The 27,652-nt window shown below is 33.4% G+C and overlaps 4 protein-coding genes across 6 annotated transcripts in view; 2 read left to right on the top strand and 2 right to left on the bottom strand.

Moving 5' to 3' along the window:
* Positions 1-27,652, top strand: part of LOC101892275 (protein Wnt-5) — a 398,457-nt gene that overhangs the window by 204,249 nt on the left and 166,556 nt on the right. The gene's annotated exons all lie outside the window — the stretch shown is intronic.
* Positions 1,571-11,297, top strand: LOC101891056 (probable salivary secreted peptide). Its single transcript, XM_005183733.4, has 2 exons — positions 1,571-2,658; positions 11,059-11,297. The coding sequence occupies exons 1-2, from the start codon at positions 2,479-2,481 to the stop codon at positions 11,233-11,235; spliced, it is 357 nt and encodes a 118-aa protein (XP_005183790.1). The 5' UTR covers positions 1,571-2,478; the 3' UTR covers positions 11,236-11,297.
* On the bottom strand, positions 16,918-17,736 carry LOC101890884 (probable salivary secreted peptide). The gene is made up of 2 exons (XM_005183732.4): positions 17,411-17,736; positions 16,918-17,235 (listed from the first exon to the last, which is right to left on the bottom strand). Exons 1-2 carry the CDS (start codon positions 17,597-17,599, stop codon positions 17,056-17,058), a joined length of 369 nt encoding a protein of 122 aa, XP_005183789.1. The 5' UTR covers positions 17,600-17,736; the 3' UTR covers positions 16,918-17,055.
* Positions 22,132-23,039, bottom strand: LOC101890710 (probable salivary secreted peptide). 2 transcript variants are annotated; one of them, XM_059120044.1, is made up of 3 exons: positions 22,769-23,039; positions 22,514-22,705; positions 22,132-22,358 (listed from the first exon to the last, which is right to left on the bottom strand). In XM_059120044.1, exons 1-2 carry the CDS (start codon positions 22,973-22,975, stop codon positions 22,523-22,525), a joined length of 390 nt encoding a protein of 129 aa, XP_058976027.1. In that variant the 5' UTR covers positions 22,976-23,039; the 3' UTR covers positions 22,132-22,358; positions 22,514-22,522. The 2 variants fall into 2 exon arrangements, with proteins under 2 accessions (XP_058976027.1, XP_005183788.1); XM_005183731.4 differs by lacking the exon at positions 22,132-22,358 and having other exon boundaries at positions 22,431-22,705.

Raw genomic sequence — 27,652 nt, 5'->3', positions numbered from 1 at the left:
AGCCGATGTCGACATTTGGATCGTACTCTCCATTCAAATACAAAATACATGCATTTTTTGTATTTATTTAATAGCTCTTCAAAAATCACCCTTTATTTAAAATACCTTCAAAAGCTTGGTAGAGATAGAAGAACTCGCTCGGATTGAAATTCGCTGGAAATCGAGCGAAAGCACTCTTCGGAGTAAAAAGGAAATAAAACCCGAATATGAAACCCGCCAGGATAACGGCGAACATATTTTGCTCGTTTTAGAGTAGGAGCAAAATTTGTTTGAAAACGAGCAGATTCTACTCTTCTATTCCGAGCTGTTTTTTAGTTCTAAGGCCAGCTCCTCTCTTCTTTTGCGGTCAAAAATAAATTTATATACCCTCCAAATCATTATACTCAATAAGTTCGGCACAAAGGTTTATATTATATGCAGACTGATTTGTAATGAAAATGGGCTATATTGCTCCACCTTTCTATCGGAACCTTCAGATTTTTGGCATTTAGGCCACAATTTCCAACCAAATTAGATGAAATTTAACAGTTAGGGTTCTCGTTAGGTCTGTTCTTTCCCTGCAAAAAATATTCGCAACAGATGCACTAATTGGTATAGCCCCCACAAAACGGTACCTTCCGACTATCCGATTTTTAAGGTTTCGCCCAGAATTTTCAACCAAATTAGATGAAATTTGACAATTGGGTTCTTCGTAGGTCCATTCTTCCCTTGCAACAAATGGTCGATTCTGGTCCACTAATTGGTATAGCCCCCATATTTACGGTACCTCCCGATTTTCGATATTTTACTTCTTTTAATTATAAATATTTTATAATTTGTTATCCATTTTTGTGGACTTCTCGCATAAAAGAAAAGCAGAAGAAGAATAAGGTCTGAATTCGCCTCCTGTGCGACGGACTTGGCCTTAGATTCAACTACATATATGTCACATGAGTAATTATTTTCCAATTTAAAAAAAAAAATTCTGGTTATGCGAATGAGCTCTCTGACTTCGTCTTACTTTAAAGAGATGCACAGATTTTCCCGATGTTTAATATTTTTTGGAATTTTGAAAAGGACAATGTCCCAATTTCAAGGGACTGCGAAAACGTTCGCTATTTTGAGTTTTCGGTCTAACCGAATCGAACAGGGTTCCTAGAAAATTTATCGCCGAAAAAATTTTTCTCGGATTTTTTCGTTTGCATTCATCTTTTTCAGAATTATTATTTCTTTCATTGCGTTTCTTCTGTTTTTAAATAAAAAAATGCCTCGTCGTTATTTCTCAAGCATTTGATGTAAGACAAGCATTTCTAATCGATTTAAATCTCGCTTCACTCATTTCTGTTCTAAAAATAAAATATTTCATCAAAAGTATTTTCCTTTCTACTTCCATGTCCACAGCATAATTTTGAACGCACAATTCATGTTTTCTATTTTTTTTTTAAATAATACAATTTTCAAAATTTCTATTTCATAAAATAATCCGAAATCTGAGCTGACCTTTAGCATCAATTCTTTTCAAATTATCATCTAATGTTTATTTTAAGAATTACGGAATTATGATTTCATACTCGACATAAATATGTTTCAAATAAAAATAAGCTAAGGTAAAAGTCAAGGTACTGCGGAGGGCTGGGAACAGCGCGATAGGACAAAGCGTGTAAAACCAAAATGACGCATCACAATCACCCATTCAGAACGGCATCATTGTAAGTCACAGCGCCGCCAGCAGCAGCACATGTTGGCCCCTATATATGTGGAATATGAAATGTTTGCAACAATGTGAATCTCTGCTCTTTGTGCGTGTGGTTGTGTGTGCGATGTATTTCTGGACATAAGTTCAAAAACATTTTCATGACTTGGTTTCCCATACATATAATTATTATTGTTTTAATATTTTGCTCAAAAAAAAAAAAGAAAAGAAAAAATAATAATAAACCTACAAAATATAACAGAGGCGTATAAATTCGAAAAAAAGAACTGATAAGAAGAACATGACAGCGTAGCCCAGCTCAGAAACAACAAAAGAGAGAACTGGATGGCTGGCTAGCTGGACACAATAATATTGAAACACACACAAGATGCTGGCCGGATTCATGTCATAATCTGAAACCGAATTCTGTCCGAAAGAGAGCCCGCAATTGAACTGACTGTTGTGCATAGAGCCACTCACTATTAAGCTAAACTTCTCAGACAACGGAGAGTTAAAACGGAAATTAAAATTAGTTTTAAAATTTGGGTGCCAGAAAACGGTTTACAAATTGAAAGGAAGAAGAAAAAAAAAAAAACAAGAAACAAATTGAAAGTGATATAACGGATTAAATAAATAGAAATAAAAAAAAAATAAAAATTAAATAACACTAATTAACCGCTTAAACAAATTCAAAATAATTAGAACACAGAAAAATTATTAACTTTAAAAAGAGAGAGAGAGAAAGAGTCACAAAATACATAAATCACAAAGGATTATATCTCGTAAAGGATTAACAAAACAATATAATGCCAAATCTCAAATATATTATCTTCATCGTGCTGGTGTGCCTGTTGGCCACCACATATGCCGTTTCCAGTACCTGGGGCAACATTTCCAATTCCGCCCAACTGTTGCATGCCGAACAAGTATTTCATGCCTCATCACCGGAAAAATATGTGACACATGAAATTAAATATCCCAAAAATGTAAGAATTATTAAATTTTGTTTTTTTTTTGCTATGTTGTCATCATCATGCGTTGAAGAAATGTAGGGAAGACAATTACGGTTTTGATAACAAAAAAAAAAAGAAAAAAGAATAAGAGATATGAAAAGGAATCGAGTTCCTGCCACAGCTTCTCAATGGTATGGCTTTATTAAAATGTGTGCAAAATGTTGATATAGACTTAAATTAATTATTTAAAATTAAGCAAAAAATATGTGGCCCACTCGAGACCGTAAGTCTCGGAAATCAACTTATCTCCCAATTTACACGTAAAAAGTTAGATACTGAAAAGCAATGAAAAAAACGCTTAGTTTCGATGAACTTTCTACATTGCAGACATATGATTTATCGGCTCGACAACTTTGACAGGGAATGTTTTAGACGTCACCCAGGGATTTAAAATTCGATTTTCTTGGCAAAAATTCCCATCTTTGCTATTACCTACTCCTTAATATTGATGGGATTTGTTGGTATACATATTATAGCTAGGGCTGGTCAGAACATTTGACTCCGATAACTGAAGTTAAGACAATAACACTATGCAATCAAAAAAAAAAAAAAGTAAAAAAGTAAGTTCAGCCGGGCCGATCTTTAAATACCCTTTACCATTTGGAACGAATTTGGCAATTTTCACAAAAAAAAAATCCGTTAAAAATTCTGTTAAAATCTAAAAAATACCAAATGTAGCCGTTACATTAGGGTCTGTACGACGACGTGAACCTGCATTTTTAAAACGTCAAAACAAGTGTCTTCCATTTTTTACTCCACTTTTATCAGCTACTTAATTTTTTCCTGTGATTATTTTTATTTTATCCGATGTCATCATTCAAAACGCTGATATACGTATCTTCTATTTTTAGTTCTACTTTCCTATAATTTTTATACCATCCACCATAGTATGGAGCGTATATTAAAATTGTCATTTCGTTTGTAACACCTCGAAATATACATTTAAGATTAAGCTATGTCCTTTCGTTTGTCTGTCTATCCGTCTTTCCGTCTGTAGAAAACACTCTAGCTTCCGAACGAAATGCAGTAGGTTGATAAAATTTTATTCAAATGTATATTATGTCTGCAGGACTTTGGTATTGAAAACGGGCCATGCAGGTCCACGTTTTGGTATAGCCCCCATATAACGGTACCTTCCGATATTAGGAACTTTGTTGCATCTAGCGACATTATTCACCGAAATTGTTTCAAATTTGGTATTTTAATTTCGTAATGAATACTACAGTCTAAGACAATTGTCTGTGCAGGCTTACGTTTTCGTATAGCCTCCATATAACGATACCTCCCCTTATTCGGAAGTTTGATTATTTCACCGGAATTGTTTCAAATTTGGTATTTGAAGTTCGTAATAGGTTCTACAGCCTAAGACTGAAAATTGTCTGTGCAGGTTCTGTTCTTCGTATAGCCCCCATACAGTGGTATCTCCCAACATTCGGTACTTTGGTGATTTTAGCGACATTGTTTAAAATTTGGTATTTGAAGTTCGTAATACTTCAGCCATTGACAGAAAAGTGTCTGTGCAGGTTCACATTTTGGTATATCCCCCATATAATATTACCACCCTATAGTGATGATTTTAGCTTCATTATTTACCGATGTTTTTTTTTCCAAGTTTCGCATTTGAATATTGTAATGGCTTATGACAAAAGTTGCTTATGCAGGTCCACGTCGTCATTTAGACCCTAATATGACGGCTATATTTGGTATTTTTAAGAGTCCTAAAGAATTTTTAACGGATTTTATTTTTTTGAAATTGTTTTATGGAAAGGAGAGGACATATATGGGCCTCTCTCTCTGTCTTAAAGGTTCATATTTACTGAGAAATTCAAATAACGAGTTTCAAATAATTCCATTGGAAAATGTGGCTACAATCATTGAAATACCTTCTTGCATCGGGTGGTATTGCTATATGGGGCTAGCATATAGCTATAATTACGATATGGGGCTGATAATACAAAAGTAAGATAGCTTTATTGTTTTGCTGGGCATTTTTTACCATTATATATTTATTTTTTGACTACTAACTGATTACCTGCCATTAAATTCGGTAGGCTGTTTACCTAATTGAGAAGTAGCGTCTTAGAGACGTAACGTTTCGATTATTGCACTGTGAAAAAATTAAGAAAAAAGGTAGCTAAGCACACGTTGGGCGCCATTTAAAAATACACTTTTAGGAGCAAAAACTATTTAGCAAAAACGTAGGGTAAGTGCGCCTAAGTTCGGCATGTCCCAGTAGTCGGCAGTTTTGAAATTTAAACTTAAATAACTATGAACAGAATAGACCAAGTAATGATATAATTGCAAAAAAAAAAAAAAACGTCAACGCTCTCTTTCTGAAGAAACTACTCAAATAAAAAAATTGTTTTGAGTCGGCAGTTGCTTTTATTTGTGCTTTTTGACCAACTTTTCTAAATTAAGTAGGTTTTTTAAATCGGTGGCATTTTTGAAACAAAATGTTGGCTAAATAAAGAGAAAAGATCAGATAAGAAAGGTACTTTTTTCTTTTTTTATTTAGTCTCATTTTTGTTTTAATTGAAAATCCATACGTTACTGAAGCTAACCATACCTATATTTGGTTTTGAATGATAATTAAATAAAACACTATTTAAAAACGAAATTAATTTCAAATTCTGGATTCAACTGTGAATTAGTAATACAGCATTGTTTTATACTATTTGAAATAAAAAATTATAAAAAATAATTTTTTTACTGAAATACCATATGCCGACTACTGGCAAATAGACATGCCGAGCATTGGAAAATGGTGCCGACTACTGGCAAAAAACTACTATTTTAGTAAAATTGCAAATTTTGCCAACTTAATAAAAACAAATTCAATTTTTTTATTATTTCGAAAGTAAACAAAATTTGGAATATGAGCAACTTTATTTTTCTGTAATTAAAATATTGCACTGAGAATGTTGAAAGATTGAAAAATTGAAAATCCTAAAAGTTCCGACTACTGGTACACTTACCCTACGCCCCACATTTACAGTCCTGTTTCATTGCAAGAAGTAATATCCATGCTAACAACTGCATCTGGCAACACCATTTTTCATTAAAAATTATATCCGACCTTATCGGTTTATGGTATACATGCGGGAGAGTGTGCGCTTATGCTATATTTGAGCGTCAATAAAATTTTGATACTTTGAGTTCGTTTTTTGTTATTATTGTCATTGTTTGTTTGCTTTTTTAATTTTGCTATTTTCTTTTTCATTCCAACACTTCAGTGAAATGTTGGGGAAAGCAATAATCTCGAATTCTGAGTAAACCTTATCGGTAATAATTCGAAATTGTGACCGACGCTGAAACGTTGATATTTTCTTTAACAAAACAACAATAAACAACAAATCTCGAAAACCCCATTGATTGTTGTAGTGTTTTTTAAATATATATTATTTATTTATTTTTTTTATTTTTTACTCAAGGTTGCTTTCTATTTCTTTTACTCATTGTTTTGTTAGATTTGTGGTTTTGTATTTAATTTTTTTTTTTTTGGTTCAGTAAATGGTTTTCCCAGTAGGGTAATATGAAGGAAACTTGGTTTTTCTGAATGAGTTATGTTAGGTGGACAGTTTATTAGACATTTTATCTTAGAGTATGTACCTAAGTCAACATTTGATTTGGTGTGTTCTCGGAGAGCACAGGCATGACTATGTTTTTTATACCCTCCACCATTCTATGGAGGATATATTAACTTTCCGTCATTCCGTTTATAATATTTATAATTGACCCAACAAAGTATATCTATTCTGGATCAGCGTAAAATTCTTAGACGATATAGCGATGTCCGTCTGTCTGTCGATCTGTCTGTTGTAATCACGCCACCCTTCGAACGAATTGAGAAGAAGGCTAAAATTTTGCATACATGCATAGCATAGCAGATTAAGTTCATAAATATGCCATGTCGGTACACGTTTTCGTATAGCCCGCATATAACGGTATCTCTCGATATTTGGTATTTTGATGATTTTAGCGACATTATTCACCAGCATTGTTTCAAATTTGGTATTTGAAGTTCCAAATGGATGCTACAGAATAAGACAGAAAATTGTTTGTTCTGTTCGACGTCTTCGTATAGCCCCCATATAAAGGTACCTCTCAATATTCGGTATTTTGATTATTTTAGTGTCATTATTTGCCGGAGTAGTTTCAAACTACGTATTTAGACTTCGTAATGGGAACTACAGTCTGTGACAGAAAATTACCTATGCAGGTCCAGAACATCGTATAGGCCCATATATCAGTACCTCGCTATATTCGATACTTTGATTATTTTAGCGACATTATTCACCGGAATTGTTTCATATTTGGCATATGAGGTTCGTAATGGGTACTAGAGCCTATGGCAGAAAATTGTTGGTGTAGGTGCACGTCTCCAACCCCATATAACGGTACAACGCGATATTCGGTACTTTTATGATTTATTTATTTATTTACCGAAATTGTTTCAAATTTGGCATATAGAGTTCGTAATGGGTACTACAGCCTATGACAGAAAATTGTTGGTGCAGGTCCACGTCTTCGTATAGCCCTAGCCATATAACGGTACCCTGTGATATTCGGTACTTTTATGATTTTAGCGGCATTATTCACCGGAATTGTTTCAAATGTTGTGTTTGAAGTTCGTAACGATAAATCTCGAAGGAAGTATCCGATTTGGTCCAAATTGGGTACATCGTAATATTTTTGTCAAACTTAGATCGAGTTCGGAGATGGGCAATATCGGTCTACTCCTACCTCCCCCACAAAAGGTCGAAATTTTAAAAAAATATAGTTTTTGCACAGAAAGAAAGGATAATCCGAATTTACTCCAACTTTGCAAATCCTAATATTTGCGTTAGTGCTAGGTCAGGTGTGAAAATGGAAAATATCGGTCCACTCCATCAAGTACCTCCCCCACAAATGGTCAAAATTTTGCATAATTACAACTCTCATAAAATGTGATGTAAAAGTCCGATTGTCTTTAAATTTCACACATCCTAATATTTGTATTAACCCAAGGTCTGGTGTGAAGAGGGAATACATCGGTCCACTCCTTCTGGTACCTCCCCCACAAAATATTGAAATGTTGAGTACCCATGAAGCTCATAAAACGCCAAATTAACATCCGATTCCATTTAGACTTGGCACATCTGTCGCAATATTTATATCATATTTTAGGGTCCAATAGGAAATGGGCAATATTGGCCCATTCCTTCGGGACCTGCTCCATAGAGGGTCAAACGTTTGAATAATCTTAACACTAGTCAAAATATATTTAAATAATCGAACATAGGCCGAGGGTATATATCTGGCGGCAATACCGACTGATATTTTTTTATCTTATTTTTATTTAAGTTTCTCATTTGTAATGGCTTGTGACAAAAGTTGCCTATGCAGGCCCACGTCGTTTTATAGACCCTAATATAACGGCTACATTCGTTATTTTTAAAATTTTAATAGAATTTTTAACGGAGTTTATTTGTTTGAAAATTGCCAAAATCGTACAAAATGGTTGAGGCTATTCAAAGATCGGCCCGGCCGAACTTACTGCATTTTTACTTGTTATATTATAAATAGTGTTTTAATATATAACATCTTCGTATTACCCTCTCATCTCGGATATATTCCCAGTTCTATAAAATAAATATTTCGAAAATCATGATCATTTACTTCCACTTTTTCATCAGTATCGCCATAGGATTCTACAGATTTAACCTTAAAAATCTCTTTACGTACCTTAATCATAATGGCTTACCAAAGACATACACACGCACACAGAATTTTGCATATATATCTAAGTGGCAGTATTTTTGTGTGCAAAATTACCGGAAATGTTAAAGATGTGTTTTTCGCCAAACGTTTCTTTTTTTAATGAAAATATAAAAAAGAAATGAAATATACGCCATCTCTACTATTTTACGATAATGTTTGTATACATGTTGTTATATTCACACAGACATATGTATAATATACTGTTCGTAATTGATAAGAGTTTGTTCCTTTGAGCTTGGATGGATGGAAGTAATTGCGGCGGGCACATGCGACATGTCGTCTTGTGTTAGACTATTTTTTTTTTTGCATAATGACATGTTGAATGAAATTGAAATGAAATTTAATTTGCAAAAAAAAAAAAAAAACTATTTTATAGTTTTACTATCTATACAGTGGATCATGGCTATTTGGCATTTTGAAAGTTATTTTGATATTTTGAAATCGTAAAAGAAATTCTCTTCAAAAATCAAAATAAATGGGGGGATTTTCATTGCTAGAACGCAATAACCCTATTTTTTGGTTTTCTATAATGACGTCCTACTGTATTTTCGTTTCAGCAATTTCTGTATTGCGAAAAATGTTTAATTTATGCGCAAATTATTAATATGCGACCTTCAGATTTTATGTTGTATTTTATTCAACTTGCAAAAAAAAAAATAGTGTGACAAAATATATTTTGTATTTCCCCTCAAACCTTGACTTATTTCAAATATGTCTTTAGCAATACACAATTACGCATAAAATATAAATTCCTCCCTCGAATAAAGTCCAAAAAATATATAGTGTCGAAAAAATTCAAAGGTTCCAAGGAATCTAAATCCGGAAATTAAAAAAAAAAAACAATTTAAAAAGCTGTAATTTCGGCCGAGCCGAACTTTGTATACCCTCCACCACTTGGTACAAATTTAAGAATTTTTAAGAAAATAAAATCCGTTAAAAATTCTGTTAAAATCTTAAAAATACCAAATGTTGCTGTATATTAGGGTCTATACGACGACGTGGACCTGCATATGCACACACACGCTTCTGTCACACGCTATTACAATATTCTGCAGCTAAAATCATCAAAATACCTTATATAGGAAGGTACCATGTGGGTTATAAAACATGGACCTGCACAGACAATTTCTGTCATAGGCTGTAGTATCCATTACAAACTTTAAATACAAAATTTGAAATAATTCCGGTAAATAATGTCGCTAAAATCATCAAAATAACGAATATCGGGGGTACCGTTATATGGGGGCTATACGAAGACGTGGACCTACATGGCTCATTTTCAATACCAAAAGTCCTGCAGTCATAATACACATTTGAGTAAAATTTTATTAACCTACTTCATTTAGTTCGGAGGCTAGAGTGATTTCCACAGACGGACAGACGGACAGACGGACGGACATTGATAAATCGACATAGAATTTTATGCTGATCAAGAATATTTATATTCATTGTGGGGTCTAAAATGTATATTTCGAGGTGTTACAAACGGAATAACAAACTTAATATACCCTACATATTATGGTGGAGGATATGAAAAAAACATTAGATAAGTGGGGAACTTGACCCCCTCTATTTAGGTTACTTTGCGTTGCAATCTTTCAAAACACCGATACACGAATCTTCTATCTATATACCCTCCACATGTATAGTATGAAGTGTATATTAGGTTTGGCATTCCGTTTGTAACCCATCGAAATAATAATTTTAGACCCTACAAAGTACACATATCCTTTAATTCTAAGATTTAGCCCTTTAGAATCGAAGCGAATTGAAATAGGAAGGTAAACTTTTGCACAGATCAACCTTTGGCCTGCAGGCAAGTTAAGTTCGAAGATGGGCCATATCGGTACCAAACAGTACCTTCCGATAATCGGTAATTTGGTGATTGAAGCCCAATTTTTAAATGAATTTTTTTTTTTAATTCTTTAAATAAAATTAATTTCGGGTACTTTACTCCCTGAAAGAGAATGATCCATATACAGGGTGAGATAAAAAAAATCCAATAAAGTCAAACGCCATAGTTTTTAAATTTTTTTTAATGTTATTGAATGAAAGCAAAAATGTCGGAAATAGCATCAAATTATAGAATAAGTTTATATTTGTTCTAATTGCTCACCTTTGGCACGAATTATGGCCTTCAAACGGCCAATGAAACCGTCACACGTTTGCGTGCCCAAGGCTTTAATACATCTTCCAGAATTATTGTCGATATTTTCAGCTCACGAGCCTATTTTTAGAATAGAAGAATATATCAAATTCTTGTCATTTATAAAAACTCTAAAAATTAAAATAAAAAACAAAAAATAGCTAACATTTTGTAACTATCTTTTCAACACATTTTTAATAAAAACTTACATTAATTGTTACCCTTCCCTTAGAGCTACTTGTTATTGTAGCAAAAAAAAAAAAACTAATATTTTTAATTTAAAATTATATTAAAAAAAAATATTTCCATAGCTTTCCATAAAATGGAAAATTTTCCAAATATTTGTAAAAATATCGATTTTTAATCAAAATAGTTGAAATTTCTTCAATGCATGATGATGGTGGCACCAATCAACGGATATTTTTATTTATTAAAATAATCTCTATATAATTTTCTCCCCACACAAGGGCATTGGCAATGGCCGCATTATAACCGGCATTCGAGCATTTGATCAGGTTACCAATGGCACTGGAGGTCATGCCACAATTTATTCCGGAGGTCCTGGTTTTAATTTTGTCAACATTAAATTGCAATCACAATACAATTATGGTATAGTATTTCGTGTAGAAATCTATGGCAAATAATACACATGTATTGAACTGTATCTATGTACTCAATAAATTTTATTTATAAATTAAATTTAAAAACATAAACAGCATACAAAAACTACAATAATAATTGCCATGTACTGCTACTTTTACTACTACTACTACTGTTACCGCTACTTTTAATTGACTCATTCTAACACAAACACACACATAAATAAAAACAACAAAACATAAAGTTGTACAAAAAGCCCAAAAAAGCATAACAACAACAACAAATATTTGTATAATAAAATTTTGAAACAACAAAAAAATGATCTAAACATTGGTTTTATTTCGCTTTAAATGGATAATTATTATTGCATGAATGTATTTAAATAAATACCCACGTTATATACTTTTCTGTATTGAATATCAGTTATTGAGAAAAAAAAAATTGGAAAATGTTTTGGGGGAAGGGGGGGTGGTAATAAAACATTTCTTGTCGGGGTAATATAATAATTAATCAGTTAATTATTATTATTATTATTCGTGCTGATATGAAATATGTTTTAGAATAATGAATAATGTAAATGGTAATTTAGCAAAAAAATATTCAAGCATACTTTTAGGAGAAATTTAATATCCTTATTATTAAATTAAATCGCGGTTGAGAAATTGCTTCCCCATACCTCTTTTAAGAAAATTATGGCCACCATAACAATAGCTTGGATAAGTCTAACCTCTCCACCATTGGAAAACTGTTCCAGGAAATTTTAAATTAAATTACTTGTGAAAAGGCATTTTATTCTTCTTGATATTCCAGGAATATAAATTCAATGGCTATTATGATATTTATTTGATTATGATATTTATTTTCTAATATACCCTATAACTAATAAAAAATCTTATTTCCATGTAATTGGCAATAATTTCTAGAAATTTCAAATAATTATTTCTAAAGCGAGCACTCTGCCATAACCGTTTACTGATAAAAATTAAAAGAATCATTCGTCGCAATGACTCATCACTGAGAGACAAAATTAATACAACACCCATTCAACAAAATTATACAAGCTATGTAAACAAAAGTAAAATACGTACTTCACGGTGATTACAATGGAAATAATCAGATTGTTCTATTCTTATCAAAGAAATAAATTCATGTTGAAAGGGGTATTTACCTGATTCCACGAAACCACCCCATGAAATGGAATAAAAACAGATTTCAGTAATAACAATAATTAATTGTTCTTTTTTATAAAAAAGAAGAAATCATTTTATCTTTTGGCTTCTGGCTGTAGTCAGGAAATTTAAAGCCTTAGACATTATCTCTTTTGATATTTGAAAGCAATGCAGGTGAAGTGCATTGAATTTTAACGGATTATAGCAGAAATTCATTTTTGAAGAAGATATTTCTTAAAGAAAAAATTAAAAAACAAAATAAATAAAAACAGTAAACTCGACGAAATATCTCGGAGAATCATTGCGCATTTTGTTGGAGTTGAATTGCTAATTTCCATTTACGATCCTACCCTAAGTCTGATGTAAATGTTTTTATATATTTTAAGTTTGGACTAGATCGCTAGATCGACTCCATATGTCCTAAAATGGGCTGAAGGTATAAAAACACAGGTTCAAATGCTCGTTTGAATTCGAGTAGAGTGTTAAACTCGCTCCAGTTCGTGAAGATGGAGTACTCCTAGGCGTAGAATTCAAAAAAATCGACTGTACTCTATTTTAATGCCACTCGACTAAGTGCACATATGTTTTGTTCTTTTCGAGTAAGAGTAGAATTCACTCGAAAAAAGATTCTACTCTTTACGAGTTCTCTTTTAGGATTTTACATACCGTTTTGTATTTGGAAAGAAAAACAACTACATTGAAATGCATTGTTCCCAAGCTGTAGCAGCAAAGCATTCAATCTCTCCCTGCAGACCACAACAACATAAAACTACAAAAAAAATCAATAAATTGAACTCTCGCGTAGTTTCTTAATATTTCGAACAGTTTTTAATCTCACTCTTTATATTCAAACAGAAGTACTCGCGAGAGCTCCCACATGTATCAAGAGAGTGGAGGGTAATTTTCTTCTAAAACTCGTAATCTCCCGCTCTTGCATATTTTTATGCCCCCACCATAGTATTTAGGGTATATTAAGTTTGTCATTTCATTTGTAACACCTCGAAAAATACATTTTAGACCGCACAAAGTACATATATTCTTGATCAGTATAAAATTCTATGTCGATTTAGATGTCCATCCGTCTGTGGAAATCACTGTTGTTGCAAAATCGTCAGGCAAAATCCCATTATTGTTGTTTTTATAAAAACAACGTTTGTTTATGAGTGGAGAACGATGGTAATGTTTACCAGGGGGTAAGGCAGGGAATACCTAGGTTTCGGAAAGAGCCACCAATCCTCATCAGTTCCCTTGTTTCTTGTCTGGGATATTCTCCCCAGAAGTTCGAACGAAATGAAGTAGGTTGATTGAAAATGGGCCATGTAGGTACACGTATTGGAAAAGCCCCTATATAATGGTACCTCCTTACTTTCGGTATTTTGGTGATTTAAGCGGCATTATTCACCGGAATTGTTTTAAATTTGGTATTTGAAGTTCGTAATAGATACTACAGCCTATGACAGAAAATTGTCCTTGCAGGTTCAAGCCTTCGTATAGCCCCCTAATAATTGTACCTCCCTATATTCGGTGTTTTGATGATTTTAACTACATTATTCACCGATTTTTTATTTATTCATGACAAAAGTCCTCGTCGTCGCATAGACCCTAATATAACGGCTACATTTGATTTTTTTTATAATTTTAAATGGATTTTATTTAAGTATTTATTTATTTATTATTATTATTATTATTATTTTTTTTTTTTTTGAAATTGCCAAATTCGTGGTGGAGGGTATTCAAAGTTCGGCTTAGCCTAACTTTCAACATTTTTAATCCTTTTTATTTACGAGTAAGATCTAAGCAATCACTGGTAACCCAAAATGCCAAATTGCAGCATGTTCGGTTTGATATTTCGCTAGGACCTTAAAATTCTCATTCTCAATGGTGGAGGGCTCAACAAATTTTGAGTGAGAAGAGACAAGACAAGTTTGACTCATATTAATAAATAGAGCATAATATTGATTAGTTGAATAGTATAGGATCTGCTTTTCGAGGACATAGTACTACACCACGTAGATTTGAAATATATAGAAAATTTGGCTAGCAATTTTCTGTAGGGTTATATTTTCCTGAGATAGGATATTTATCGTATCGGCTCTCAATATTGAATTAAAATTAACGGAACATTAGGGCTAATAGTGTCTAGTACGTGCTCATTGAACTCGGTCCCCGACTTGTGGAAAGGGCCGGATCGGGAAGCTTCACATCGACTATAAGATTAAGTTATTGTTCTCAATCCTCCAAGAAATCCCGGATTTGCCAATGACCAGGTCGCCTGAACAATACTGAATACTGAAAAATTCTCTGAAGGATAGGGTGGCTACAATTGTGATACCATCTCCGATTCTAAAGTAGAACTGGGAAATATCAATGGCTAATACATTCAATATTGTTGATTGTTGACTTTCAAAATATGGATTCTACCGGATGAAAAATGTATGGAAGTAGCCCGAAGTTTGAGTATGAATATAGACCTGAATTTAATATTGGCACCGAAATTTTAAAATCACTACTATCAGTAATACCATAGATGATCCGCTTTTTCTCTTCGAAAGAATCGACCAAAATAACTTCCTCAATTGAAAAATTAGTTCTAAATGTGTTTATTTTTTCAAACTTGACAATTTTTTTGCTAATGACGTATAACTTATTTCCCTGCCGACTCTATTTCCTCAAAGTCTATTGCTTAGAAGTTACTTAATTCTATGGCATGTTTTGGCATGTTATTGTGTTACTCCCCTTAGGTTCTATTTAATTTGTTTTTGCAGTTTTTGTTGCTGGTATTCCATGAAGTTTTGTTTGTCCACAATTGTTTTGTTTTTAGTTTATTTTTAATTATCTGATAATGCCGTCAATGTTTTGTTCATTTTTTTCGCCCCTTCTCCTGCTGTGATGCGGCCACAGCCCGCAAAAATGTAAATAAAATTTGCATAATTTTCTGTTGGTTTGTTGTTCGTTTTTTCGCAATTTGTTTCTGGAATAGAAATTACCAGAGCAAATTGATAAAAACTAGAGAGAACAAAAAAAAAAAAAAAAAACGAAGGCATTTCTCACTTTTTTTACTTGAAAAAAATTAACTTCAGGAGGAAAAAAATTATTTGCAGATTGTTTAAAAAAGACTACAATTCAAATTTAAAATTCTCTGTAATCAAGAAATTGTGGTCAACCAGATCAGTTTTTAGAAAATATAAATAAGTTATTTTCGAAATGTTAACATTTTATATTCAATATTCTAAAAAAAGGAACTGGAAATTATATACAAGGTGGGATGAAAAAACTGCAACCAACTTCAGATTGCTGTCATTTCTAAGCCACTCGTCCCACAGCTGTTAAAATTATTCCAGTGACAGCTCAATACAGCTTTTACATGCGTACAAAAGCATTTTGGTGACAATTCTCCAGAAAGAAAGTTATTCGTGATGGAATTCAAGTGTGATAGTGTGATTTCTTCATATTTGGCTGGAAAGCCACAAGCGGCTATCTTTAGAGCACTCCAGCATTTAAATGTGAATAAATATTTTGTGTCTCGTACCATCGCTCGTTACCGTAATACTGGTAGCGTAGTCCAACTTCAAGGAAGTGGACGGCAGAAAACTTCAACATCAGCAGAAATGGTTCGAAAAGTAAAGAAGCGACTTGATCGAAAGCCGCGTCGCAGTGGCCGAAAAATGGATCGTGAGCTGAACATATCCCAATATTCCATTCGACAAATATTAAAAAATTAGCTTCATTGACATTCCAAAAAGTGCAAGAACTTACACTGCAACGGAAAGAAAATAGACTCAAAAGAGCTAAAGAGTTGCTTGGCTTGGCCGAAAGTGGTGAACCGCTGAATTTGGTTTTCTCCGATGAGAAAACATTCGTTGTCCAGCAGATTGTAAACAACAAAATAATGGTGTTTACTAGCCAAACAGGTCAGCTGAGTCCTATTGAAATGTCCAAGGTCTGCGGCCAAAATGTTTGCGTGTCAAAGGCTTTAATACACCCTCCAAAATATTTTTGCTATAATATTCGGCATTTATTCCGATTCCACAATCGATTATTACGAGCGGAGAGCGACCATCGGCTGTTATGGCGGCCCATTAAGGCCGGCGCTTGAGTTCTGGTGGCCAACCGAATGTAATGTGCACATTCGAATAGAACTCAAGCGCCGGCCTTAATGATGGTTTGGCATTGTGACTGGAGTATTTTTGAAAGCAAGGTTGGCACTAAAAAATACCAAAGTTTCGATCACCTCAAGCAAGCGCTTCACCAGGAATGGGCCAAAATACCGCAGAGCAACATTTGGGGCAGCGTTTGACTGTTTCATTGGCCGTTTGAAGGGCATAATTCGTGACAAAGGTGGCCAGTTCGAACAAATCTAAACTGATTCTAAAATTTGATGCTTTTTCCGATTTTTTTGATTTCATTCAATAAAATGTAAAAAAAAGGTAAAAATTATGGCGTTTGATTTTGTTGCAGTTTATTTTATCTCACCCTGCATTTTTGATACCGAGTTATTTAAAATAAATCGACCTGTGTGATACCTGTTTCTAACCCCAACTACTTATCGACATTCAATTCCTTTTTACATTGTTTTCAGTTGTAGCATTCCAGAATTTATATTTTATTTTTTTTTTTTTCGGAAATATAATTTTTTCTAATTTTTGTAGTTTAATTTTAAATTTAATTCTCGATTTTTCATATACATGTAGTTTTCTAATATCTTGAGAAATATTCAATGGTCATGTTTAATGGTTTGCGGGCTTGGGATCTGACTTCAATGCTGCTGTTATAAAAGCCAGGTCCACCTCTAAGGAGTGTGGCATAACCGAAATTCTTTTTGCCACCAAAGTCCAATACCCGTACGGCTGACAACAGCTTAAAGCTTTGATGTCCCTAAAATGAAATAGAAACGCATCGATGGAAATAAATATTATAAATATAAATAATTCCTTATAATAATAATAGTAATGATAATAATAATAATAATAGAAAAATAAAATGATTATAATAATATTCACAATTAAATATGTACAAATACAAAGAAATTTCATCTCCAACATCATCCTACCTTTGGTGGATAATTTACAACCTCCTTATGTTTAGTAAACCAATTGGCCTCATGTTGTACAAAATCTCGGGCAATCAGGTGATCATAGGGACCAATAGTTCCCCACGTAATATTAACGCCGGACACCAATACAAAGCTGGTAGCCAAAATGGAAGCTACCAGAACTGTGTTAAAAATTACACTTTTCATTGTTTAATTTCTTATTAATAAAATTTATATTCTTGTCCGTTTTTTTTTTTTTTGATCTCGCACACAGATGTTTCTTGTTTCAAAATTATCGTCCGTTATATCGCACTACTTGTTTTTATACGACTAGCATCTGGAATTTATCGTGTCCCCTTATCTACGACAATTGCTGGCTGTTTTTTTCGCTCTCTTCCTCAGGTGTGATTCATGTTTATTTTTCCCAACTTCGTTGTCAGTAGTTCGTCTTATCGAAAATACCCGTGAAATACAAAAGGTTTCTGTTTCTGTTTCATTTCTGTTTTTAGAGGCTCTTGTGTAAATATAAACCACACACTCCATAGATATATGAAAGAGTGGAGCTGAGAAGAATTTCCATTTTAATTTTAGAACAAAATCATTTGCTTTTCAATCAGCAAGAACACCCTGTTGTTACAGGGCAATCAATTGCAACGCCTTAATGTATGCTTTAGTTTTAGATGCTAGTGAAAGTGAAGATGGTTTGTTTTTGTAAGAGCTACAGGTATTTAATATCGTAATACGTAATATTTTAGGGAAGAAAATGCGAAATATAAATTTCGGTCCATATTTAGGTAGAGCTCCCAAATAACTATCCTAATATTTCACATTTTGACTTTCCTACCTCGATCTCCAACAAGCTTTAATTTGACAATTCCATTTGTAGAATCGATTCATGGAAATAATTTGTAATTCGAGCCCTCTATTTAACGGTACCTTTCGGTAATAATAATTAGTATTAAATTTCAGTCTCTCTACAAATGTGAATCATGGCTGCAGAAAATTTTTAACTAGCTGGAATATTGTCTATCTAGCGATACCTTTGTGATATCCTATATTTCGAAATTTCCAATCTCTATTTAGAGTCGTATTAGTTGTTAAAGGTATTATAGCATCCTGCCATTTTCAAATTAATTTTTTATACAACTTTAATTTTTTTGCTTATAGCAAGTCGCACAATTATGTAAAAACTTCTGTAAAATCTCTTAATTCTTCAAAATATCCCTTCACCTTTTGTCGTAAAAAATGAATAAATAAAATTGTTGAGCTGAGATCCCCTTAAAAATGTATTATTTACTTAGAGTAAAATTAAAAAGTACTGCTACAATGCTCTGCATTTTAGGATTTTCTCTTTTCAAATTTTTTTTTTAACAGTTCAAAAAACAAAAAAAAAAAAAAAAATAAAAAATCAATTTTGATCCCGAAAATTATTTTTCAAAATAATTAAACATTGATAAATTATGTTTCAGAATTCAAGTTTTCGTCCTCAAGACCTATTGCAAGAGATCCTTAAATACAGGATAATATTAAGAAACTGCAACAAAGTCAATTTTACAATTTTTTATTTTAAATTTTATTGAATGAAAGCAAAAATGTCGGAAATAGCATCAAATTTTAGAATAAGTTTAGATTTGTTCGAATTTTTGTAAGTTCTTGCACTTTATGGAATTTCAATGGCTTCACCCCTATCTAATTTTTCAATATTTACCGAATGGAATATTGCGATACGTTCAGCTCACAAGCTATTTTATGGCCACTGCGACGCGTGTTTCGATCAAGTCGCTTCTTTACCTTTCGAACCATTTCTGCTGATGTTGCTGTTTTCTTCCGTTCACTTCCTTGACGTCAGACTATGCTACCAGTATCGCGGTAACGAGCGATGGTACGAGACACAAAGATTTATTCACATTTAAATGCTAGAGTGCTCTAACGATAGTAACTTGTGGTTTATCTGCCAAATATTAAGAAATCATACTATCACGCTTGAATTCCATCACGAATAACTTTTTTTCCGGAAAATTCTCAGCAAAATGCTTCTGTACGCTTGTAGACAATATAATGAGCTGTCACTGAAATAATTTTAACATCTGTCGGACGAGTGACTTAGAAATGATAGCTGTCTGAAGTTGGTAGCAGTTTTTTCATCTCACCCTGTAACGGTACCTCCCGATATTCAGTATTTTTATTATTTTAGCGACATTATTCACCTGAATTGTTTCAAATTTGTTATTTGAAGTTCGTTATGGATACTACAGCCTATGACAGGAGATTGTCTGTGCAGGTCCACTTTTATGTATAGCCCCCATATAATGGTACCTTCCTATATTTGGGATTTTGAGTTTCGCATTTGAATATTATGATAAAAGTTACATATGCAGCATGTCCATATCGTCGTATAGACCCTAATATAACTGTACATTCGGTATTTTTAAGATTTAAACAGAATTGTTAACGGATTTTTTTAAATTGCAAAATTCGTTCCAAATGGTGGAGGATATTTAAAGTTTGACACGGACGAATTTACAGCTTTTTTACTTGTTAGAATTTGAAATATTTTTTAAGTAATCATTTCATTTTTTCAATTCAGACAAGACCTAAAATTTTATTCGTAAAAATCTACCTTCTGCTGGTTCTCAGAATCGGTGAAATGCTCTTTAAAATTCCCATCTTTTTGTTGTAGATAATTTTTAATTTTTTATTTTATTATGTATTTTAATAAATTGAATCCCGCTTTTTATGCCATGGTAAATTATAAAAAAATAATTATAAATATCCTCTAAAAAAATTAAAATATTTTTTTCTTTACCCAACTAACATTTTATTCCTAATTCTTTCCGAAATCGGTAAAACAAAGTTGTACGAACGTGGTCACTGAAATCGGAAAATTTTTCAAAATCGATCCAAATTCTAGAAGAATCTTAGAGAAACCGATAAATTTCTTTAAAAAAAAAAATTGTTAGCTGGGTAGGTAGTCAGACAAGTGACCTAAAAAGAATATTCGTAAAAATCCGCGTTCTTTTGGTTCTCAGAATTTTTAAAATGCTTTTTAAAATTCCCATCTTTTTGTCGTAGATAATTATACCCTACAACACTATGTGTTGGGGGTATTATAAGTTTGATTGGCCCAAAAATTATGTAACACCTCGAAATATTGGTTTCCCACATAGGAAAGTATATATGGATCTTCCTAGCTCGCCGAGCTGAGTCGATCTAGCTATGTATGTCCGTCCGTCCGTCTGTCCGTCTGTCCATGTTAATTTGTAATCACTCTACAGGTCGTAATTATGACCCGATCTTCACGAAATTTAGAATGTAGGTGGTGCTTGGACCAGAATAGAACCCTATTTCTTTTGGAGATGATCGCCAAATGTTTAGGGGTTGAAATGGACCAAATACTGGAAAAATTTCGGATTTTGAAGTAGCTATACAGGTCGCAATTATAGACCAATCGACGCGAAATTTCGCGTGTAGATAGAGTTTAGGGCGGGGAAGAAGCCTACCAATTTGGTCATCGGATAATATTTAGCGGGTAAAATAGACCATATCTTTTGTGTTGAAAAAAATCAAAATTTTTCATTAAACCGTGAATATTTTAAATCCCGGCGAAATCACAAAGCCATCACAAGGTTACTTCTGACCTTTACATTGATGTTATTATCCAACAAATCGGATATATAGCAAAATATGTGCGATATATATGTCTATCAAAGAAGATATGCTTGAAAGATCTCTTATATGTGGAGAACGGCTGAACTGATTTCGACAGTTCTCATTAATTCAGAATAGCCTCTTGGCAGGAAAGAAAAAACGTCTAAAAAAATCGCATAAAAATATCTCTCTAAAGATGAAAATATTGATTTTGTACAATTTTCTCATATTTTTTCAATTTTGTCATATTTTTGGCATATTTTCATTTTGAATTAAACATTTGGTAATATTTCTACAGCTAACAAAACTAAGTAGTTAGGATATCAGGATATCATATACAGATCGCATTTATGGCCCGATCCTTACGAAATTTTGCATGGGGATAAGATGAGGGTCAGAATAGAAGCCTACTCTTTTTGGAGATTATCGCCATATATTTAGGGGTTGAAATGAACCAAAAAACCGCAAAATTGTCGCCCGATCCTCACGCACATTTAAATGGGGGTTACCGCACATTGCAAAAACCAAGCAGTTTCGGATGGCCATCCAAAAATATTCAATGTGTGAAGGAGTTTGCAACTTTTATAGACAAAATACGAAAATGTCCATTCCAGTGACTTTTTGGAGAATTCACAAACACAGGAAAGACACACTTCCGACTATTTCGTTAACGCTGATTTCGTTGAAGAATATAGTCAAATGTCTGTATCTCATATAGATGCGTTTCAGTCAAAAACCAATAATAAATGTTAATCTTTTGCCACTTCTGAGAGGTTATAGGTCTTTGGGAAATATTGGTTCCAGATCTAGGAAGACCATTTACGTGCAACATCTACCAATAAATTGGAAATGAGCAAATTAGTTAAAGTTGCTATTATTCGAAAAATAGAGAACGAAACCTGATGGTTTTCTTTTATTATTTGTCAAAATATCTTGTGGAATTCTGTCGAGTATTTCGCCTATATAAACTGTATGGTTTATTATAGTGTTGTAGGGTATTCAACGGTCGGCCCCGTTTGACTGTAGCCTTTGCTTACTTGTTTTTATTTATTTTTTTTAAATAAAAACTTTTTCTAAAATCCTTTTTTTGTTTATTTTAATAAATTGAATCCCGCTTTTTATGCCATTGCAAATGATCAATAAATAATCATAATTTACATACTGCAAAAATATCAATTAGTGGTTTTTCCATAAAATTCCATGAACAGCATAAATGCATCCAATAAAAATCCATTCACCTAACTGTCCTTTAGCTTTTTGTGTCGAACACTTTTTTTCTGCGGTTAATTAGATTTAAATAAATTTTGTCAAAGGCCAACTAAAATACACAAAAAAAAAACTCGCAAATAAATAAAATCGCTTTTTAATTGAACCTATTAAATAACTCTTGACTTGTTATTGTTTGTTTAGTTTTTTTTTTTTTTTTTTTTGTAATTTGTTTATATTATTAAACAAATATATTTGTTTTATTACCGCACATTTCTATATGCCATAAATGTCAATAACAAAATTATAGCCATGATTGCGTTGTGACTTCAAATGAATTATGGCAAAGTTGGTGCTTGGTCCACCATCTTTTAGGGTGGCATAGCCGCCATTGCCATTGTCGTATTGGTCGGTGATGACAATTCGTGTTATGGTGCGGCTGTATTGTAAATCATTGGGCTAATAAAGAAACAGTAAACATTTTAGAGTTTTTTCTTATTTGAAGCAAAAATCTTTTTTTACCTTTGGCCTATAAACGAAATCGCCCTCAACAACCTTTACCGGCTTAAATCTCTCCATTGCCGTGTAACGCCCCAAATGTACCTCCCGGGGACTCTGGGCACCAAATGTTACATGATGACTGCCGGAGTTTTCGATATTTTTCGCTGCTGTCGCGCCAAGTGTATGATATGCTAATACACTTAAAACTATGAAAATAATGCGAGACATTTCAAAAAGGTTTTTTTCGCTAACGCTTAATAACACTGACTAAGTTCAGTTTTTTTTCTTCTTTTGTTAGCTGAGCTATTGCGACAACAAATGAGAGTGTTTTTTTTTTTCTACATTTATTTTTTTATCAGTTTGTTTTAAATGTGAACGAAATAGAAACCACAAAACGAACATCAATATCGTTTTAAGCAGAGCGAGAGTGTAAGCAAATAACACTTTCATTAAGCTAGGCAAAGAGATTTTGAAAAAAAAAAAACCAAAAACTACAACAAAACAAATAAATAAACTAATGTGGGAGTTCAAACAGAAAGCTTAGGTCCAACAATAAAGGGTGCAGCAAAAAATGCTCAGCCACAGTTTTTTGAAATTTATTTGAAAATGCGATAAAATCATAGGAAAGGTAGAGATCAATGACAATGCTTCTGAATCATAAATTAAATTGCGAATAATTTGGGAAATGGGAATCTAAGCCCCAAATAAATTTATTGGTGAAATGATATTTAAGAACACATGCTTTGGGCTGTGATACAACCCTTAACATTTCATATAAATTAATACATATTTTTGGAAAGAATAATTTTTAACATCAAAGATTATTGAACTGACGGTGGTTCAAAAAATATTTGAAAATCAGGGTTATTGGCCTTGTAAAAAAAAATCCAATTTGCAACAGAAAAGTAATTACGGTATACTAGACACCTTAGGAAACTTTCGGATTAAGATTTTTCGGAATCTGTGCATTTTGGGTATATATTGTCTTTGGCAATATTGCAGATAAATATACTAGAAATATTTTGGTATTTTGGCGGGTCAACAAAAAAAAAAAAAAGATTGACGTTTTTAAAAGTTTACATCGAAAAGTAACCAAAATAGAGGAGGCAAATTCCCCCCTTCTTGAACACCTTAGGAAACTTTCGAATTAAGATTTTTCGGAATCTGTGTATTTTGGATATATATTGTCTTTGGCAAAATTGTAGATAAAAATACTGGGAATATTTTGGTATTTTGGCGGGTCAACCGAATGGTTTTTTTGGTTGTGCTCTGTTTAGAATATGGTTAATAATTTCCTTTCAATTCAAAATATTCTACAAAATTATTTGTCATACGATTCTACTATAGGTCCTAGAAGAAATGGTCTAAATCTTACCTAAACGCCAGTAATTCATATACAGGGGGAGATAAAAAAATACTGCAACAAAGTCAAACGTCACAAAGTCAAAAGTCAACAATTTTTAATTTTTTTTTTAATTTTATCGAATGAAAGCACAAAATGTCGGATACTGCACTATTTTTTTTAAATATTTTTTAAGATTTGTTCTAACTTGTCACCTTTGGCACGAATTATGGCCTTCAAACGGCCAATAAAACCCTCTCCACACTGCCCGAATGTTACTCTGCGATAGTTTGGCCCATTCCCGGCGAAGCGCTTGCTTGAGGTGATCGACTTTTTGGTATTTTTTAGTGCCAACCTTGCTTTCCCAAGATACTCAAGACGCAATCGTCCAACCAATTGGCGTTCGGATATTTTGGTAGTCATTATGCGCTGGAAATGAAGCGAGGAACCTCATTTTGTAACCATTCTTGGGTGGCGCATGCTGAGTGCGATGGTGCTGAGTCCTGTTGGAATGTCCAAGGTCTGCGGCCAAAATGTTTGTATGCGATAATATTCGGCATTTATTCTGATGCCATGGTCGATTAATACTAACGGAAAGCGACCATGGCCGGTGCTTGAGTTCTGGTGGCCAACCGAAGGTGCATATTTTCAGCTGACGTCTTTGGCAAGTAAACACTATCACTGTTTACAGACTGCTGGTCAACGAATGTTTTCTCATTGGAGAAAATCAAATTCGGCAGTTCACCACTTTCGGCCAAGCAAAGCAACTCTTTAGCCCTTTTGAGTCCATTTTCTTCTGTTGCGGTGTAAATTCTTGCACTTTTTGAAATTTCAATGGATTTACCCCGAGCTCATTTTTCAATATTTGCCGAATCAGCTAACGAGCCATTTTACGGCCACTGCGACGCGGGTTTCGATCAAGTCGCTTCTTCGCTTTTCGAACCATTTCTGCTAATGTTGCTGTTTTCTTGCGTTCACTTCTTTGACGTCGGACTACGCTACCAGTATCACGGCAATCGGCGATTTATTCACATTTATATGCTGGAGTGCTCTAACGATAGCCACATGTGGTTATCCAGCCAAATATAAGGTGATCACACTATCATGCTTGAATTCCATCACGTATAACTTTTTTCCTGGAAAATTTCAACCAAAATGCTTTTGTACACTTGTAAACAATATAATGAGCTGCCACTGGAATAATTTTAACAGCTGTCGGACGAGTGGCTTAGAAATGAAGTTTGCTGCAGCTTTTTCATCTCACCCTGTATATCTTTATCCGATTTCACGTTTTATGCACTCAGAGTGTAATGTCAGCTCTAGTACCACTATTTTGGTGAATATCAGTTGAGAAACAAATGTATCCCTCAAATTTAGAAGAAATCGATTTTGAGGAGGATATACCTCCTATATATTAGTTCCCTTCGTCTTTAAAATATAACTGCTTTAAAGCCATAATACGCATTAAGAAACGATCATGGTTGGTATGATCTAATTCTCATACATTTTTCATAAAAAACGTTTGTTTGTTATGGGTAGCTCTACTAAATGTGCATGGTGGTGTAGGGTATCATAAAGACTTAACCGTCTGACTTTTGGGCTGTCTTTACTGGTTTACATTGTTTTACATTTTGTTTGTTGCTTATCTTTAGCTGCTGTCTATTTCGTTCTTTCAAGCTGTTTATGTCATTTTGGGAAATTTTCACTAATTAGCCACAAAGCTCAAAACTCTAACAGCAAATTATTATCAATTGTGTTTTATATTTTACCCTACTACTTTACATATTTCGAAGGTTTAAGTCACACAAAGGTCAATACGAAGTGTAGTTGATTTAATTATCTGATCTAAGTTGGAAAGCCTCGCTTTAAAAAGCGAAAAGCCTGGCCGAGCCGTTTGCACTTTCCACCATGAGAGAAAAAACAAAAGCACATTTTTTTGTTTTAGAAAATCTGTTACTGAATACGGAATTTTAAAGTAATCTTGTTCATTGAAACATAGATGTAGGGGAGACTGTATAGGAAAAGAAAATAATGCGTCAGAGACAAATATTCCACTCCATGAAGATATCGGTGGAAATAGTTCACTGCCAGGTCTTATAGATGACGACCTCTAATTTATATTTGTGATATTGAACAAGTAAAAAAGCTGTAAATTCGGCCGGACCGAACTTTGAATACCCTCAACCATTTGGTACAAATGTGGCAATTAAAAAAAAAAACAGTTAAAATTTTAAAAATACCGAAAGTAGCTGTATATTAGGGTCTATACGACGACGTGGACCTGCATAGGCAATTTTTATCATAAGCTATTACAATATTCAAATGCGAAACTTGAAAAACATATGTTTATAATGTAACTAAAATCATCAAATTACCGTATATAGGGAAGTACCATGGGGTTTCTAAAAGGTAGACCTGCTCAGACAATTTTCTGCCATAGGCTGTTGTATCCATTACGAACTTCAAATACAAAATTTGAAATAATTTCGGTAAATAATGTCGCTAAAATCATTAAAATGCCGAATATCGGGGGTACCGTTGTATGGGGACTATACAAAGACGTGGACCTGCACAGACAATTTTCTGTCATAGGCTGTAGTATTCATTACGAACTTCAACTACCAAATTTGAAAAAGTTCCGGTTAATAATGTCGCTAAAATCATTAAAATGCCGAATATCGGGGGGTACCATAATATGAAGGCTATACGAAGACGTGGACCTGCACAGCCAATTTCCTGTCATAGGTTATAGTATTCATTACGAACTTCAAATACCAATTTTGAAACAATTGTGGTAAACAATGTCGCTAAAATCTTCAAAATTCCGAATATCGGGAGGAACCGTTACATGGGGGCTTTACCAAAACGTGGACCTGCATGCGTAACAAACATTTGAGTAACATTTGAACAATCTACTCCAATTCGTTCGGAAGCTAGAGTGATTTCCACAGACGCGCAATTTTTCCCAAAAATTATACATTGCGGAAAATAGATAAAAAAAGTAAAAAACTGTAAGTTCGACCGGGCCAAACTTTGAATACCCTCCGTCATTTGGAACGAATTTTGCAATTTTCAAAAAAAAAAAAAAAATAATAATAATAATAATAAAATCCGTCAAAAATTCTGTTCATATCTTTAAAATACCGAATGTGGTCGTTATATTAGGGTCTATACGACGACGTGGACCTGCATAAGAATCATAAGCCATTACAATATTCAAATGCGAAATTAAAAAAAAAATCGGTGAATAATGTAGCTAAAATCGTCAAAATACCGAATATCGGGAGGTACCGATATATGGGGGCTATACCAAAACGTGGACCTGCACAATTTTCTGTCATAGTCTCTAATATCCATTACGAACTTGAAATACCAAATTTTAAACAATTCCGGACGGACATCGTTAAATCGTCATAGATTTTTATGCTGATCAAGAATATATATACTTTGTGTGGTCTAAAATTTGTATTTCGCGGTGTTACAAACGGAATGACAAACTTAATATACCCTCCATACTATTGTGGAGGACACAAAAAGATCAAAGCGACCCATAATGGCCTTAA

This window comes from Musca domestica, unplaced genomic scaffold (genome assembly GCF_030504385.1).
Source record: "Musca domestica strain aabys unplaced genomic scaffold, Musca_domestica.polishedcontigs.V.1.1 16, whole genome shotgun sequence".
NCBI lineage: Eukaryota > Metazoa > Arthropoda > Insecta > Diptera > Muscidae > Musca > Musca domestica.
The sequence above is the reverse complement of the archived record's forward strand: the minus strand, read 5'-3'. Positions and strand labels throughout refer to the sequence as shown.